The sequence below is a fragment of the Phalacrocorax aristotelis genome, chromosome 9 (genome assembly GCF_949628215.1).
Source record: "Phalacrocorax aristotelis chromosome 9, bGulAri2.1, whole genome shotgun sequence".
NCBI lineage: Eukaryota > Metazoa > Chordata > Aves > Suliformes > Phalacrocoracidae > Phalacrocorax > Phalacrocorax aristotelis.
The window spans coordinates 7,892,747-7,912,711 of NC_134284.1; the positions used below are offsets into that span (position 1 = coordinate 7,892,747).

Sequence of the window (19,965 nt, forward strand, 5' to 3'; positions counted from 1 at the left end):
CACATAAAATAGTTATAAAAGTAGGTTTTTAAAAGAAAATTATATGTTACATGCACATATGCACAACACCATACTTCAAACATTTGGAAGCTACTACATGCACACTCTTTTTACAAAAATAAAACCAGAACTAAATATTTTGATAATTATCATCTAAGGAAGGTTATGAAAGCTCTTATGCTCTTTGACTTGAACGCAGTTCTCAACTCTTTCCAAAACTCACGTCTTCTGTAAGTGATAGTTTTCTCCCCTTCTATTAGTCTTCCTTCCCTTTTATAGCTATTTGGCAAATCGTAGTTGCCAGCTGCAACTGTTGGGCTTTAATTTCATCCTCAGCTTGCTGATAACGGAGAGATTAAAATATGGCTGTGATCACAGACAGAGGGAGGCACCTGCCTCCTAAATGCTCACAGCCAAACTATTTCCTTCTTCTGGAAATACTTCTGGAGCACTTGACCAAGCAGAATCAAGCCTCCATATTTACTAGGTATTGCTTAGATCTCATAACATGTCTGGTTGAAAAGTAATGAGCTATGTGATCTTGAGAATCAATATACTACAGAAACACCTTCATAAAAATAAACAAAACCCCAAAATCCACCCTACGAAAAAGCCCTTTTAAAAAAAAATCTTTAATATACAACAGTGTAACAATCTTCACAGGGTACGAAAGGTTGAACAGAAAGGTTGCCACCCAAGAATGCACTTTGTAGTTGGGTTTTTGACATTTTTGTCAATATTAGCAGACTCTTTAGCATCACTTTCTGTAATTGCTTGTATACTCATTTCATTGATTTTAGGGATTATTTCTTCCCCCTCCATTGTAACTGTCACATGGTTAAAACCTAACACAAGCTATCTATGTAGAAGTGAAGAGCTTGACCTTTAGAAATATGGAACATCAATTTAGACTTTAGGAACATGCAGTCATCAAGACTCTCAATACAAAACTAAGAATAGGAATACAGTATAAATTACATTCATAAATTTGCTTCATTAAGTCTCAAACTAAGAAATGAGGAGTGTCAAACCTATCACTTGATGTATTGCATGACTATGAGCGGTAAGAATTAACACACAATTTCCCAACACTGACTTTTTTGAAAAGCAGTAAGTCTCAGCTTCGATAAAAACAGATCAGACTCCCTCAGGGTTGTTGTACTAACTTAGGTTCCATACACAAAGGCAAATGCTTAAGAAATACTCTCTACGTAATACAACTTTCTCAATCTTTAGATATTCCTTTCCTTTGAAACAATTCTTGAGAGAGCTAGATTCAATACTATTTATAACTATACTGATGATTAAACATTGACTGGTGCTAAAATTGGGAAACAAAATGGCACAGAACAATTTGGTACTCACCTTCCCTCCCTCCCAGTTCCAACAGAATTCTTTCCATTGTCTTAAACCAATTTGTAAGTCCCCAGGCTGATACTACAAAGAGCAATCCTCCTCCTCCACCTCATATTTCTGTTGCCTCCCCTGTGCTGACTTAGCTGCTTCTGCTGCCACACATTAAGTCTACTGAGGAAATCATTCTATTTATTTTTTACTCAGTCCTGAATTACATCAGTTTCCTGATCCTACTCTGTATAGCCATGGGAGCACTTAGACTGGCACAAGGGATGCAAACAGGATACCAAAGTTAACAGCTCCTTCCAGTGACAACATGGTCTGAGATCAGCCTAAACTGACCATGATATCATAACAGGCATGTCCAGGGCACAAGAGCTACAAAAACAAGAGCAGAGAGACTAAGAAAGTCCAATACAAGACAAGCCCTGACTCTTTTGAATTAAAAACTCAATCAAAATGTATTTTTGAAAGTGTATTATCAAGACCATTTCTTAAGGGAGAAAAAACGTGCCATTTTAGAGAACATGTATAAAACACTAGTTCTGTAAGCAAAAATATGGCCTCCTGTGGCTTTAAAAAAATCCAGCTGAGTTCAGTTGTGTGCAGATTCTGTTAGAATATTTTTCCCCACAGATAGGGCTACGCTTCAGATTCTTCAAAGAAGCTCAACCAGGAGATTCTTGAAAAAGAATCTGCCCTGAAAAGGGCAGATTCCTCCTCTTCTACCAGTCTGTCCATTTTCATATTTACCGTATTTTCATGGATCTCTGAGACCCACTATCTTTCTACAAAATTCAGTGACAGTTGATAACTCTGGTCTCCCTCTACACCTTGGCACTCAGCTGTAAGAGTACTACCACATGAACTTGCCCAGTTTTATTATGAAAGTGAATTCTGGGAGCTCTGAGCAGCAGTTAGAGTGACAGATACTTTGTATTTGTGCAAGGATGCATGAAATAATGCCTGAAACTAGGCAAGATAGAACACAAGGATAAAAAGAATTACTGAACAGCTACTTGAATAGTATGGATCCCACAAAAAAAGAACTGTCCGAGGTTAAATAACTACTGAATGCACTTGTAGAAGGGGAAAAATAAAAAATTCTAGCATCTAACATTCTAGACTTTGTAAATTAATATTGGTTTAATGGCATGCTGTATTTCAGACATAGATGCACTACATTTTGTAGTTGGAAGGGTTTTGATCTTTTAAATAGAAAGTCTGACCATGTGCAAACCAGGCAATAGTCTTTCATCCAGCAAACTCCAAGATCTCAAATAAGAAATTGAAGTTTTCCTTAAACACCAGGAGTAAGTAAATTCCTGATTACACTGACACTCCACATCCCTAGCATGCAATTACACTGTTTGATCAAAGTGTAATGGAAGATTTAAAGTAATCTACTAGAGAACTTCCACACAACTTCAAATTATTAAAAACACATAGAAGTTGATAAATCAAATTTGAAAGAAAAAACATTTTCTGGGAAGAAAATGAGGAATTTTTTCCCTGTTCTTTTTTAAGAAGCTTGAAACGTTCTGAAACATATGAATTATTGCTCTACATTTCATACAGCACTATCTATAATGGAGGAAATTAATATTAAAACTGCATTTTATTGCCTCAACTGCAACAGAAAAGCCTGACTTAAAGACAACCTTTACATTGGTCAAACATACTTCTCTTAGCCATTGATGACAAAGGAGGGAAGTCGTTATAGCATTTTGGGCAGGTAAAATTGCATATGCAACCTAAAGGTTATTTAATAACTACATATATGATTTCATAGTCTTATTTTATTAATAAACCCTGATATGCAGTATCCGAACTATTAGTCCAACATCTCAAATGTAGCAAAACATATCAAAGGGGAAAAGAGGCACAAAACCTGAATGGTAAAGCATGTAAGACTGATTAAAGGACTTAGCTTACACTGTTGAAACACTAACGCTTTCCTCTACAATTCAAACAATCAAATCCTAATGGATGTACCAATACAGAAACATACTCAGCATGCAAATATACTTTCTTTCTATTTCAGTCATGAACTGTGTTTACTCTCAGACTCTAGAAGTGTATTTCAAAAAAAATCAACTTATGCAAAGCAATCCCAGCTGCAATGCAATGCTTGTGTTTTGTTTTTCTAAAGTCCATTCAGACTTCTAGAAGGAAGGAAGGAAAAGCCTGCAGTATTTTTGAAAGAAACGCAATACACTGAAGCAGCTTGAATATATGTACCCAGTGCACACATAAATGTGTGCTTATCCTACTAGGACATGTTGCAAAACTCAGAACAATAACAAGATTTTTTTTTAAAAAAAATTTGTTTTAATCACAAGATTATGATCACACAAAAAGTCTAACCTAATCTTCATTTTTAGATGTCTATTATGCTGAAGATGAAGCAGAACACTTTTAGAAAACTAAAAAATACTGGCAAGGTCGAAGATTTGACTCATAACAGCAATTTAAGAGTAAACATACTTGTGTAGCTACTAATGTTCTGGTTCCTATTCACAAAAGGCAAATGGAACAATACTTTTATATGCATGATGGTTTAAGTGCTTAGAAGAGTTTTAGTGTATCCTTGCAGACCTGATTATGTCTATACATTTGTTACAACTACAATTAATCCTTAAACTGTCAAATGAGGACCAAAAGAAGATACCTTGACTACTTTAAATAAATATTAAAAATGCAAAATCCATCTAATTTGCATGTTAAGGTCTCAAGCAAGATTCTCTCTAGTAAGCTGCACAGTGAGACAGGTGTCAGTGGTCACATCAGGATCACACATCTCAAAGATATACTACTTTTAAAGACCCTGTAGAATAAAAAATAATTGGAAGACTTAAAAAAATTAGAAACAACAGCTCTCATATGTTAACAGAAAACGTTTACTTCATAAAATAAGTCCAGATTAAAGATGGGGAGGGGGGAGGGAAATGTCAACAACTACTTAATGGTAGCATACACTTAAGCATTTACCAATACAGAAGATAATTTTCTGCAGAACCTTATGAAGAGTCAGTTAAACACCAGGTCAGTAACTACTGCACTGAAAGTAACACCGGTATTAAGATGTTTCCTGAAGGTTCCCTTTTTTTTATACATCTTTTCCTTTTGAGCTGATGATCATTTCTTGCTCCTCAAGTGGTACTTCTTTTTAAAGACTCATCTGATCACTTTCTGATCACTTTTCAGAAGCAATTCCTAACCACTAGAAAAGTGACATCCTTGAGCGACTGTCCCACAAGAGTGGTGGACACAAGAAACCCAGCTAGCTCTAAGGGGCAATCTGACAGGTTAATGACACAACTGACAGATACAAAAGAATTTACTCATCCGTAAGTCCCCTTCAGTCCTGCAAAAGTTATGGCAAAGACCAGGCTTACAAAACTCTCTCTTTCCCTGCATCTGTCCTTCCTCTCTTCCATTACCACCCTTGCACCCCTATTCATTCAGGTTCAAAAGTGTGCTTCTTTTCACTACAGGGCCAACTACTGTCAAGTTTCATCAGCTTCTTTGAACAACTTACAGAAAATCCGGCCTTCAATTTTCTCCTCTTCTATTGCTAGGGTCAAACTTCTAAACCACAACTTAAACTCAGTATAAGGTTGCCTTCATTCTGTCACTATTCCTTACTAGAAATTTTTCATGGAATCATTTTTTCTTGTGCTAGGATGTTTATAGCCACTCTCCTTACCAATATAGTATTTAGGAACACTAAAGTAACAAAACTCATACAACTCGTGGATGTGTTTTTAAAGACTAATACCCTCTAAATTCCATGGTCTGGAAACTGCATAAACCAATTGTCCATAGACTTCTCTCCAGTACACAGAAGCCAGAAGCAGGAAAGAAAAAGTCAGTTGAGACTACAAGTGCTAGAAAAGCTAGAGGCCACTAAAAACAATGGATTCAAACTCTGTTACAAAGAGCATTCTCCTCAAAGGCTAAGAATTGGAAACTAAAACTTTTTTTAAAATAACAAATATAAGTGCCTTAGGAATGTATCATTCTTCAACCATTCTACTCGTGTTCTTTATGTGAGACCAGGCTTTAAAATTTTGTCTCAGATAAAAACTTAATTATAAATTAAACTGTGCTCAGTATTTTTTAAGTTTTTATTTTCAATTTCAGTCCCAGAGGCCATCCTTCAGAAAAGTAAGTTCCTGTCTAGGAATTTTTAAAAGAACTGTAATCTTCCTGGAAGAAGATTCTATTCTGTAAGACTGAATGACTACATTAACTTCAGCAAAAGTGAAGTTAATCTGGCCATTATCATCAACATATTGTAAGAGAACTACTAAAGTGTTCCATGCCACAGTGTCAGAGCATCAGCCACTAACCCTAATATGCTAGCTCACCTCCTCCCCACGCACGTGACAATTTCTGCAGGCATTTTATTTTAGCATTGTTAAATACTTCTCCCACTAATAAGTCTGCATTTTCCTTTGCACCTCACATGCAAATCAGCAGGAACATCTACAATCTAAGCAGACCCAAGATCCAGGAAATTTTAGCTGAAAGCTGGTAAACAGCCATAATTATTTCTTTAATCAACTGACAGTTAGCAGGAATCCTTGGAGGTACTAGATCACCTAACAAGACACACATGCTCATTTCAACCTCAGAAAACACTCATTTTTACCTCCAAGTTATTCTATTTTCATCAATATCAACCTAATACTACTGAGAAACTACAGTCTTTCCATTCAAACATCAAATTGAATGCCATCTCTCAGGACAAATAGCAAAGTAAAATGTAAGCAGCAAAAGTATTTCTTACTACTCATAAACACTTATTATTCTATGAAGAATCTGGATAGCATATTTCAACTGCATTCCTTCAGCAGGTTGAATAATCTGTGAAACATGTCTGAACAACAGCTCCCAAGACTCTGAGGCAGTCATGTTTCTAATATTAATTTAAGAAAGCTCTGCAAGCAAGCAAACTAAGTTCTCTTTTCAATTAGGACTGTTTGAAAGCATGTATGCTTCTCCAAGAAAGTATGTACTTCCGGAAGATTGAGTCGTGTAAAGTAAATCTAAGAATCCTACATTTATTTTCTTAACTGACTTGCTATGGGACTTTAATTCATTTCACATCAGGTTGTCCAATAAATAAAGAACATGAGTGTTAATATGCCTTTTACAGAAAAAAGTTAATACAGGATGTTAAATAGTTCTACGTGTCAACATATGGTCACTTTCAATGGGGCTACAGAAAACTGCAAGAACCTGAGTTACCCAGTTTAATCTGCCAGTCCATAGTTTGGTCAATGCCAAAATTTAACACAAAACACATCCTACACTCATCTCCAGTCAGTGTTTCTTTGTCAAACCACCTACCAGATCTGCCACGATATTCAAATAGCACAAATGTGAAAGTTAGCTTTTGCTGATGTCCAAAATGGATTGTTGCTGAAAGCCTCTCAGACACATTACCAAATGAAGCAAGAGGAATATACAAAGAAAAAAACAAAAAACCACACCACCCCCACTTTCTTTATCCTTTAACACAGCACAGCTTGAGAGCATCTACCTAAACAAACCAGTTTCCTTAACATGCCTTTCACAGGGCTAGTACTTTCAATGTCTCGATAGTTTTTTTCATGTCACACAATCTTTCACAAAATAGTGGGAATAGAGGACATAATAATCGTCCTCTGTTTTTGCAGACTCAGTGCTACATTTATTCTCTGCCACATACAGCAGCCAAAACTTAGTATTTTTTTCCACAGATTAAAATAAATTCTTATTAGACTACCATTTGGGAAGAAATTACTGAAGTTTTGTATTTTTGAAAGCAGTTAAGTCGTCGTATTTTTCAAATGCAGTTGTGTTGTGGGGTTTTCCAGCACAGACAACACCAATGTCAAAAGCTGAACTCTTGCCAAAAGCATCAGCTATCAACTGTAAGTGCTCCCTCCCTCAACTAACAAGACTGTATACAGTATTTCCTATGTAAACTTTCTATTTTGGAACATATTGTGCATTCTTCCAGTAAAAAACACTTAGAGGAAGCAAAGCTTGTAAGCAGTATCTTCTCTTTGGTGAACGAATGAAAACTGATACAGACAAGCCTGTGGACAAGCTGAGTCCAATAACCAGGTTCAATAAGCAACAGCAAAATACACTGTAACCACAGATTAGATTGTATTTTAACCACTTGAGAAATAGTCTTGGCCATCACAGCTACGACGTTACACTACAGCAAGTATTTTGAAGATGTTTAGCATAATCATAGATGTCAGTTTATTCATTAAATGTGCTATGTAAGGTAATGCTAAAATAATACCTAGAAAATTTTCACTCAACTTTGAAGTCTCTGAAGTACTTCTCTGCCCAGACACACCCTCATAAATATTTATCCGTACAACAATAATCAGAAATTCAAAATAAACTGTTGAACATGCTTGTATCTCCTCTATTATCACTGAACTACAGATATAAGGGTGCTATAGACAGGTCTGCAATTTACATGCAATGCTATGTAATGGTTCTAACGTACAGCACAAACTGTTTGCAAAACAGACTGAAGTGCAGTGCAACCAGAGCAATTGTAACTGTTCTTAAAGAAATGTCAGGATTATTTTGCAGTTGGGAGTCTTAGAATTTACACTGCAAGGGTTCTTGCATATTTTCTTCTGCTTTTCACTATTTAAGAACAGCTTCTAGCCCAGGACAGGCATATTCAACAAGCCACCAACATACTACTACTGTATTTTGATACTGGCTATCGGTAATCTGATTAGTTCTCTATTTTAGTTAATAAATGAAAAGGTCATCGCCTTTCTTAGCAGAAACTAGCTAAGTTGAGTACATTTTACCTATTACAATACAGATAGTGCTGTCTTCCTTTTCATTTATGACAACCATTCAATACTATGAATATACAAGATTAATCTACAGTACTCTCATGATCAAATTCATGCTTACTACTGCAGTTTTCTCCATAATTGGATTAGAAAACACAAAGCCAAAGGAGTGATACTGAAAATAAGCAAACTACGCATTTTTGTGGCTGTATGTACTTATACACACAAACAGATTTTATTAGACTTTAATTTGAAGAGTATGATTTTTCTATCCAAAGTGGGCAATATATAGCACTTTTTATTTTCAATCATGTGTGACAAAGTCAAGGTGCTAGAGACTTAGTTTTATAAAAGAGCTGTGCAGTCAACTAAAAATACATCTATAAATTCTCTATCATCCAGGAGGAAAACAGCCTTCTAGTTTCTCTAAAAGGATAACTGGAGTAGGGGAACCTATAAATGCATGTTTTCAAACTAACAATGATCAAAATAAAATTGATTTAAGAGACAAGAAGATCAATTAAATCAGTCTAACATTTACATAGACCATATTTCATTCAGTTACCTTTGTACTAAATCAAATGTTTGACTTAAGATTTAACCCCACCATCACCACCCCCAAAAAAGATCCCAACACAAAGAAATCCCCTAGTTCCCTCAGTAGCTTATTCCAAGGGTACAGTTCTTCATTTAAGTATGATGCCTTAAGAAAAAGCATGTAAAGAACATATAAACTTAATAGCAGTAGATTGGACCACAGAGTAATACATGGCTTATTTCAAATCCATTTTTATATATTTCTCCTGTGTCTTCATGTAGAAAAGATTCATAATTTTTCATTGTACAAAAATCATTTCAGTATGCTTTATGCCTGTTGCCTGATTATTTCTTTGGCTGTTCTAACCCCCCAAAAAAGCCCAACCAAAAAACAACAATAAAAAAAAACCCAACACACACCTCAAAAAATACCATGCCAAAAGAAAAAAGAAAAAAGGTAGTTACCAAACTTCCCATGCATATATCTGTCACGCTACCTACATCCCCTCATTGGGATATTTTGTTTTAAGGTGAAGTTCCAGTCTGCTGTGTCATACCCCTTAAACTAAACAATTTTCTACTTTAAATTAAAAAGCACCTGATACGTTTAAAACCTAATAAGGCTACCTCTCAGACTTTTTTGATTAGCGAACAGGACTTAATTCTGAATGGATCACTCTTCAAGATGTTATTTCCAGCCCTCAAATTGTTTTTATGTCAAATTTGCAGCCTTCTTTTCAAAACTACTACAGGACATTATATTGCAATGTTGACCTTACCAGTTCTGCACAGATCACAAGACAGAAATCACTTCCCAAATTCTATATTTATAGCTCTCACTTACAAAGCCACAGATCATTCAGAGGTTTTATGAATTTCTTTTATCAGGAAACTCACAGCAGTCCTGCACGAAAGCAGCTCAACATGTTTGCTTCAGTACAAGTTCATCCTCAAATGCAGTTTCTCATTCTGTCATTATCATCTATATTTTCTACGTTTCTCCTAAATGCATGAACCTTGCAAGTAACACCTTACAAACAAAAGAATGGTTACATACTTGGGCCCATTTCTATCTAAAGAGATTCATGTACCGTCTTTTAATATGCTGGGCATTTTTTTGAACACATGCTAGTAAAAAAGTTTTCTTTCCAAGAAAGTCAGCACTGTGACCAGTGAGACTAATTATACACTGGTGGTAACACCAAAACACAGTATTTGAATTTGATTAGATTAAAAAATGCCTCTACTGTCCACATCACTGCTCTCACACATTAGTCCATTAAGATAAAGTTACACTGTTAAGTTATACAGCTAATAATGAAGTGCCACAGTTAGAGCCTCATTAGACACTTAATACTAAATAGAACCAAGAATATTAAGCTCATTCTCTTTGTTATTACTAGTAGTTGTACGAGAGTACAGAAATCAGAGTGAAGTTATATACTTTGTAGTATGGCAGGTCCTTACAATCACTATAGAGTGGAAAGGAAAGGAAGAAAAAAAATCACAGCGCAGCAAACATCCTCAAGAACGTACATTTCCTTTCCAAAACCAGGAACATGTATTTATTGTTTTGGAACATAGAAGGGGAAAGTATAATCTACAGCAGACTGAACACAGTGACCCGAACTGACCTAGACTGTTCAAGTGATGAACACTCATGTCAACATTCATCAGCTGCAGGTCAGTAACACACATTCCCAAGGAACAGACAGAAGCAAAAGCTACTGAAGTGTTAGAACTAGAATATAAGAAGCCATCTACATATACATAAAAGAACATAGTACTACAGAGCTTAAAGAGCTTTGCATCATTAAGGCAATGGCAATGATGGTAATAGTAAAATCAAATACTATCAAGTTCATGGAAACAAAAGCTATGAAAACCAAAAGTGTAAGTCAGTTAAAATACAAGTATATAAAGTGTTTTAAGGGAGGCATCACAGAAAGTTGACAAGGAATTGGTTATTTTGCACCTCCTAAACGTTTATCTAGCCTCTTGGCACAGAATAGTGCCAGTGCTCTCTAATTTACACCACTTTATCAGCCAGTAGTCCTGCTTTCTACCACTTAACTGTACAGATCTTGCTAAAGCTATGAAACACAATAGGTCTTACAAAACTTGTGAACACATTTATATGTCCTCCTTGCATACTTCTGAAAGTTCTATTTGTCCAAGCAGGGTCTTTTCCTTTCCCAGGGCGTCAAGGTGTATACTGCACCCCAGGATTTGGAAGTTAAACCACCTTATCCTCAAAGAAAACAAACAATTTTGGTTTCACAACTCTTGAATCACAAAGTGTTTTGGAGAGTTAACTCATCTGGCTTGCTACCACTTCTTATTCTCTCCTTTGATACACTGATATCTGAAATACAAGCAAATGTACCAAAGCTGTCTGCTAGTAAACTTAGTATCAAGTAAAAAATCGTAGTATTCACCTGGGAAATTTTATTTTGAGATAAAAATTATTCCACATAGAAACAAAGCAGAGTTTTGAGTTAAATACTAGAATCAAGCATTCTCCAGCTTCTTATAGTGGTCACTAGTATAAAGCCAAGGGGGGCTTTTGTTTGGTTTTTTTTCTTCTAGAAGGAGTATTATAGGATCATCAACGTCAAATTTGGTAGCAATGAAGGAGTGACCATATTTTGGTTGAAGAGAAACTAAGGTGAGCAAATGGAAGAAACTTTAGAGCAAGTGGCCCATTTGAAAAAAAAATATTGTCAGAAAGAACTTCAGGCATCTGGAATTTCTAAAGTTCATTCCCTATTTCAGGACAATTTCAATCAGCGTTCAGAGAAGCACAGTTTTTCAGAATGGTACAGCCAACATATGCAGGATTTTCAACACAAATGTATATATAAACATGCACACTACCTTCAAAAAGGCTAAGGATGCACTCCATCTCTCAGTAACATTAAGTGGAATTTATCCCGAACCCAGAACAAAAGTATTTTTACCCTTAATTGCTAACAGCAGGTTACCTCTAATCAGCCATTTTTATAAAAATCCTATAGTGGCAGAAAAAACTACAAACTGCTTGAATTCACGCTATATGTTCAGGACTAGTCCTGAAGAACAGCCAACTTCATAATTAGCTCTTAATACCTGTTGGAATTGCACAGATGAAGGCAGTAGATATCATTAAACTGAATATTCTGCTGAGCCATTGCTTAGGGTAATTCAAGAACAGTCTGAGTGACAAAAAATAACAATCAGATATGCAAACAATGCTCTTGCAAGTCATACATTTGTCCTGAAGATTTGTTAAATCAGTGGAGGGTTCAACTTCCCTAGCCACTCTCTTCATCAGTCAGATAGAACACATCATTATCACTTTCTCCCAACTTCCTAAATTACAAAAGAGTGAAGAACACCTACCACTATCTCAAAACCTACTTTTCGTGTGAAAGAAATTATTATACTACCTGATACTTCGCCCCCCCCCAAAAAAAAATTCCCCAAAGTGAGATTTCTCAAAGAGCCATTAAATAAGCATAGGCGTGATGGCAATAAAACTAAGAAATAAAATACATGTCCAGTGTTTAAAAGGAAAAAGAAAACCTTAGCTCTTCACCAAGAAGCGTTACATAACTTACTTGCCACATACTTTCTAGTTGTGCCTAAAAGAAAACATCACCAGAATAACTGTTACAAAATAACAGTTCTGTGCACTGCTTCTAAGTAAGAGTGACTTTATTCCAAATATTATTTAGGAAGGAGCATAATAGAAACACTTTTAACCAAGTGTTGATAGGAGGGAGTTATTTAGGAACAATATTCCATAAAAAACTTCCACAACTACTATACTGATCAATACCTTCCCATAAATAAACCTCATCGCTGTCCAGGTATTTCCTGTTCAGTTCCTACATGGATCTTTATTTAACTCAATGTCCTGCATTCTTTTATTGTGTTTTGCCTCTGTGAAGTGAATACTGCGAGAAAATTATATAGAAACGTTAAAAATCTAAATCAACGGTTCAAAAAATAACATTGGAAGAATGGGGCATCAACAAAAAGGTGAAAACACTGGGGTTTTTTATGATGAACATTCTAATCCTTTAGAGCCACAAACACTACCTCAATTTTGTAGTGAAAGAAATGAAATATTAACAGCGTACCTACCGTCTTCTCACAGAAGAGAATCTCCTTATTCCTATTTACCTTGAACTATGTCAAGAAATCTCCTTACTTCAAATTTGTGTGCACATCTTTTAGGGTAAGCTCTGATATATAGCAGCTGCTTTTTCATTTACAATCAGGCCTTCTCTGTATAGGTTATTCATCCACAAAAAGGAAGCAGGTCTGCACATTTTCAATTTGGAAGTCTTTGCAAGAAGCCTATGAGGAAGGCAGGATTTACCCATACACACACAGAAAAACAGACTTTCAACCTTCAGTAAACAGGCACCTGAAGTTCTACCAGAGGCTATCTGCCTCTAACGCAGTTGACTAAACAGCTTACGGAAAGCCGCAGTAGGGAAAGCCTTGATTATGTCTAATTGCCCTCTACCCAAAATACACAGAACTCTCAATTCGGTGCTTTAAATTGCAAAAGGGACTTAACTCTACAAAATATGTAGCTGTTTTCACCATTAGCTTAGAAAACTGATGAATGAACAGAAGTTTCTGGTTTTGAACTTCTATACATATGCTGTTTTATACTGAAAAAAGTTTCATTATAAAACAAAGGTATTAAATACTCAAATATTTTATTATGTGAATACACATTATTTATCTGTACAAAGAGGTACTTCCGCACCCCTGCTACAGCAAGCACCTTAACAGCTTGCAGAAATAGAAGTTAGCCATTTCAGATGCATATATTACCCACATATCTCATGGCATTTACAAGGGACCTGGAGCATCTCCCACATGAGGAAAGGCTGAGAGACTTGGGTTTGTTCAGCCTGGAGAAGAAAAGACTGAGGGGGGATTTCATCAATACCTACAAATATTTAAAGGGAGGTGTCAGGACGATGGGACTGCACTCTTTTCAGTGGTGCCCAGTGACAGGACAAGGGGCAACGGGCACAAACTGGAACACAGAAAGTTCCACTTAAACGTGAGAAAGAACTTCTTCCCTGTGCAGGTGCCAGAGCAGTGGCACAGGCTGCCCAGAGAGGCTGTGGAGTCTCCTTCTCTGGAGACATTCAAAAGTGTCCTGGACACGTTCCTGTGCCCCCTGCTCTAGGTGTGCCTGCTCAAGCAGGGGGGGTTGGATGAGATGATCTCCAGAGGTCCCTTCCAACCCCTACCAGTCTGTGATTCTGTGAAATAAGAACGTTGATCAATGTTTTACAACCTACTTCATTTTATTTCCGGTCAGTGTTGATCAAGTATCCTTTGTTTTTTTTAAGGACTGCCTTAGTAGTTAGTTAAGCTTAATTTCATAATAAACACTGAGATATACCTGCAGGACCCAGGGAAATAGCAGTTTATCAATTATGCATATTTTCCAACTTCAACCACCTAGAATGCAATCGCTAAACAATGCATGTGGTTGAAATACACTGTGCGTTTCACAACTGCAGCATCTGCACTTCCTGCCTGCAACCTCTGCATCTTTTATCACAATTCGTGCCCCTGATATCAATCAGGGTTTGTTATTTAAGCAAAACAGTATCAAAACAGTACTAAGTATATCTTGAGACAATCAAACCAAAGCATTTCAAAGCTACCTCATTGGTCAGGAGCATATAAGAATCCCTAAGTCTGGTCAGACCAACACACCACCAACCTCAGTACGTCGCTTCTAACCATGGACAAACTGGCAGCTCCATGGGAGTAGCATAAAAAACAGGAGAATAAACCTCAGAAAACATTCTAAATCTCCAAAAGCTTGTAAATCAGAGGTATCCTAAGCCAGAGGTAGTGTCTTTGATTTCAGACACCCCCAGGGACTCTTCTTCCATGAACTCATCCAAATACTTTTTGACCCAAGAACATTTTAGCACCTACAACAGCCCCCTTCACAAAATTCCACTAATTCCTGAAAAGCCAGGGTTTTTCTGAAAATACTTAATTTTACTTCATGCTTCCTAGCTGCTGGCCAAGACACACTGATTCTTTCCTTAAACTAATGACCATTCTACAACCATCATAACTGCTTTCGCTTCCAATCTATCATCAAAATGAGTAATTTTCTTGCCAAAAGCAGAGTGAAGTCTATGCTATCAGAAGAATTAATTGTTCCTCCAGCTTTAAAAAAACATTCCCCCCCAAACCTGCAAAGTAAAATAAGCTACATGTAGCCAAATATTTCAGCAATCAATTCTTGCTACCCCTTGTAAATGCTGAAGCTTTGAAATATGCTCCAACACTGCACGAGAGTATCTATAGCCTGAACATGGCCTCATCTACTTCATGATATTAACATGTTTACATAAGTTTACATATTTACCATTACATGTAAGTACCTAATTTAGATAACCACCTCAAGTCTGAAAGATTCCCAAGAGGATACACATCTTTGTCTTTTTTTGTTTTAAAGAATGTCCTGTTGAGATGCAATTCAGCCATATTTACGAGGTTCCCAGAGTTTATAAAATTCCTTTAATAAGCTGCCTTCTTCACCCCCCAGGAGAAAGAAGAAGGGGGGGGGGAACAACGGGAAAAAAAAAAAAAAACACAAAACAAGAAGAGGAGCATGAAGCATGCAAATAAAATCCGAAATCTGTGGGGTTTGGTGGGTTTGTTTTTTATGTAAAGAACAGAAAATGTTAGATAACAAAACACTCCCATAATGTCACTGAATAGTTGGGAAAAAGCGCATCTATAAAATTAGATAAACTAGCAACTTCAGCTGTATGTCACTGTCACTTTATATGATAGAAAATGTATTAAGAACCACATTAATCTTTATGCACATTTGAGTTACTTAAAAGGATGCACACCGTTTATACCGAAATTGTGTATACTTTGTTCTGAATATTTATGTTTCTTAATTATTATTCCTATTCATTAAAACATTTGGAAGTAGCATTCTCTCTCAACACATTCTTCAGTGAGTCTGCAGTATCAGAGAGTTCTCAGTCTCACTTCTACCTAGTTCAGAAAACATGAAGGAACTGTACAATTGAGACCTTTATTTCCACTGAGCATTATCAGCCTGTAAGCACCAAAAGAAGAAAGTGGAACTCTATTTTCCCCAAAAAGTTGCCAAGTGCTCCTATGATACTCCTTTTTTACACTTTATCTTCCTTCTCTGAGAGTTCCTGTAGTGCATCTCCAGTGTCTTCCCATCCAACACTACAGAGCCACTTACCTCCTAAAGCAAACAATTATTTCTAAGAAATACAGCAAGCCCATATTGCTCAATGTTATGTAACTCCTCTAAAGTGCAGAAACATCTTAGAAAACACAGACTGAATTTATCTCTGTGTAACAGCTACCAACATCAAGGTCATTACACTGAGAGATCAAAGGTACAGTTACAATTACACAACACTTACAGTGAAAATCATTCTTTTAGTCCACAGAATAGAGAACAAATCCAGCCTATTACTTCAAGTGATCAACACACTGTGCAAGGCCAGACTACTTCCTTTCAACACAGCAGTGAGTAAATGCTAAAAAAGTTGCTGCGGCAGCCAGTATTACAAGTGAAAGGGAAAAAGTATACTACAGTTCAAGTACTACACTCCCGATATTTGACATTTCTGTACTTGATACTGATTTGCACACACAGATTTGGCAAATAATTATGCTGCTTCACTTGTGCACACAGACAGAACAGCCATGTACCTGAACAGTTGGAACAGATAGTGTAAAATTATTAAGGTTGAAAGTCTGATGTGAACACCGACATAAGTCAGGACTTCTCCAGATCCAAAGGGTTGAGACCCTCTGTCAGTCATTATGGCTATGATATAAACCCCAAGACGATAGAGTCACATGTACTTTAATTTAATTATAAAAATATATCCCACAGACAGGTAGAACAATAGAGTGAGAAGTTCATTACAAGATCCACGAAAGACTAAACTGTTACTGCAGATCATTCCCTGCACCATCACCCCTCTATGCAAAGAGCACTTTTATTAGGGGTGGGCAATTCTTCCAGTCAATTGAACTATACAGGAAAAAAAAAGGGAGTGGGTGGGGAAATCCCGCCGAAGTCCCAGTAATTTTATACCACAGGTAAGGAAGCATCTTATTCTTTGGAACAATAAAAGTAATAAATTCAGACAGGAAAATAAAATCACATATATCGCTAACTCATTTGGTTTTCCACATACTTTATAAAAAGCATCGTTTGCAAAGTTATCAAGTTAACTTTGAAAGAACTTGTAATTGCCAGCACTGAGAAACAATGTTTAGAGAGTTTACCATCATGCCAAAACTAAGAAGTAACCTGCGTGAGGAAAGCTGCATCTAAACCATCCAACTCTCATATTCCCATATTAATTATCTGTTGTCATGCTAGCGAATTTTTTTTCCTTTCAACCCAGAAGGCCTCAATGATCAAGAAATTCACATTTGCACTTAGTATCACACAGATTAACAACACCCTCAGCAGCTTCAAGGAACAAAACTCTTGTTTGGGGTCCAAACTATTAAGGCATTATGAGTCACAAAATATATCGGGACTTTACAACTTGAGTTGTAGAACAAGAAAAAAAACACAGGCCCGGTAAACACATCTCTTCCAAAAATATTCTCACCACACTCCTCTATCGGTCTTCACCACTGTACAGGTTGACATTTAAAATCCAAAGGCAATGCCCTCCCCCGCTTCTATCCTGGTCTTCTAAAGTTATAAAAAAACCCCACCCTCATGCATTCGCACTGTGCGGTGACTATGCTGTCCCTGTCCCATGACCTGATGCACACATGAGGTAGAGTGAATCAACACATATATAGCCAGGGTCAGAACTACTATGCTACCTTCAGAAATAAGCAAGTAAAACACTATGGCCATGGATGACAAACAGCAATTACACGCAAAAGCAGCAGACTTGGCAAGAACACATCACGGTGTCTAGAGGCCACATGAGTTCACAGCAGCACTTTTTCAGTCCAATAGCTTTCAAAGTCTCCGAATTGAGCTTTACATTAGAGTACATAATGCAGTACTTCGTTTTAAAGTAACAACCCCATACAGAAAACAAACGTGTCAAGATGGTTTTGTTTGCTAATGAGTGGCACTAAGCAACTTATTTGTAAACAGTGCTACATTACTAAGGCACTAGAGAAAACCAGAGAAACAGTCAATTGTTCTCTGCTAAAAATGCCCACCAATACCCACCAAACTGATTTTAAAAACAGCCATTCCACACGGCTCAAAACAGTAAGACAGGCAGTAAATGCAGGAAATGGCAAAACCTCTTCATTTGTTTCCCTTGGTGTTTTTATAAATTTCTTTCATAATTATAGTTGTAACAAAAATAGCACAGATCGTATGCTTATTATAAAGCTGAAAAACTCCTGAAAGAATTGCCCAGGCTCGGGTCTAGTTCTTGGTTCTGAAATCTGAATGTAAATACCTCGCAAATGTCGTCTGCTGTTGCAGCGTACTATTAAAAACTCTAATTACAGTGCAATTTGATGGAATGCCTCTTCAAGACAGTAAACATTCACTCAATACAAGAATCAACAAAATTCTTCAGAAGCAATAAAAGTTGTTAACTGTTGTCTACATTTCTGTCTGATAAAAGAATAATGACTTCTATATGGATACCTCACATTCAGTGGATTTTGTAATCTGTACATAAGCTTGTGATAGTCTGTGCACAGTTTTGTTTTTATGTGCGAAACGAATTTAGTAGAGGTGTCCTTTCTATTACTAAAAGTAAACGTTAACAACAAGAGATCTATACTAGAATTCCAACGCTTGCTCTCTACCCTGAAGAGTTATTCAGTTTTTGTTTCTAAGACGATGTTCGCACTTTTATGTATAATAAAATGACCACGCTGCAGAGCCATCAACTCCTCGCTGTTCTTCAGCGGCTGTCTCTCCCATACGAAATCTCCAAAGAAACGAGACAGGGGAGCGAGCACAGGCTCGACCTGTCCCCACCCAGGGTGCCTGGCCACGTCCTGTAGATGAGAATTACCTGAGCACCCCTTCCTCGTCCTCCCCCCGCTCGGGCGGCCGGCATCCCTGCCTCCTCACAACTCCCCCTTCTCCCCCCAACGCAACCGCTGGCCGAGCTTCGGGGCGGCGCCGGCCCCGCCAGGCCCGGAGGCTCCCGCTCCCCAGCACCCGCGCCCGGGGCTGAGGCAGCCGCCGGCCCAGGGAGCCCCGGAGTCATTGTGCCGAGGGAGATGATGGCAGCTGTCAAGGCGCCGCTCGCCCCGCCGCGGGCGGGAGGAGGAGGGCAGCCCCGCTCCGTGGCAGCGCCCGCCGCCCTTCCCTTGCCGTCCCCCGGGTCCCGCAAAGCAAGCGCGGGCAGGAGGCCTGCGGCGCCCGGGCTGCCTCCAGAGCCCGGAGCCCAGGCGGGCGCCATGCTAAAAACCAAAATGGCTGCCCCAGGGAAGGGAGCCCAGCTCAGGCCGTGAGGGGCTGCGCCTCCGCCGGCCCCGCCGCTTCGCCCGCCGGCCCTCGCCCAGGTACCGTCCCCGAATCACAGCGGCCAGCTCCGGCCTCAGGGGCCCATGGGGCCCGACGAGCCCCACTCGCCTGCACAGCCCTGTTCCCGCAGCCCGAGCGCGGCCCGCTCCCTGGAGCCCACCGCGCCGGTTCCAGCCCGCGCCTCGCCCCGCAGGAAGCCTGCCCCAGCCCCCGTACCTGGAGCTCGGCCCGCTCCACCTCCCAGTGCGCCCTCTCCATCTCGAAGCGAGCCCACTCGTGCTGGATGTAGTGCAGGATCCCCGGGATGGTGTAGTGCTGGGGCCGGGACAGCTCGGCGGGGCCCGCCGCCTCCTGGCCAGCCGGGGCCGCGGGGCCCTGGGGCTGCTGCTGCTGCCCTCCTCCGCCGCCGCCGCCAGCTCCGGCCCCCACACAGCCCCCACCCGACTGCAGGTTCACGTTCCCACCCGCCTGCGGCGGCTGCTGCGGTCTCGGGGCGGCTGCCATCCCACCGCCTCCTCCGACGCCGGGGTGCTCGTCCATTGTCTGCGGGGAGCCCTCCTCCTCGTCCCGCGGCGGGGGCCTGGAGCGGGGGCCAGGGAGGGGGCGAGTGGCGCTGGCTGGGGCGGGGAGGAGGGGGGCGGGGCGGGGGGGGGAGCTGCGCCGAGCGGTATCCGGGTGTCAGAGTCGCGCCGAACCACCGCCAGCCGCCATTACAGCCGCCGAGCC

General features: G+C 39.1%; 1 protein-coding gene across 3 annotated transcripts in view; it reads right to left on the reverse strand.

The window, feature by feature from the left end:
- Positions 1-19,907, reverse strand: part of STRN3 (striatin 3) — a 66,929-nt gene extending 47,022 nt beyond the window's left edge. For 2 of the 3 annotated variants that reach the window (XM_075103290.1, XM_075103289.1), the window contains exon 1: positions 19,456-19,907. In XM_075103290.1, coding sequence (XP_074959391.1) covers positions 19,456-19,779 — 324 coding nt within the window. In that variant the 5' untranslated portion in view covers positions 19,780-19,907. The remainder of the gene's footprint in view (positions 1-19,455) is intronic. The other variant, XM_075103291.1, reaches the window with a different exon arrangement.
- Between the last annotated feature and the right edge of the window lie 58 nt (positions 19,908-19,965).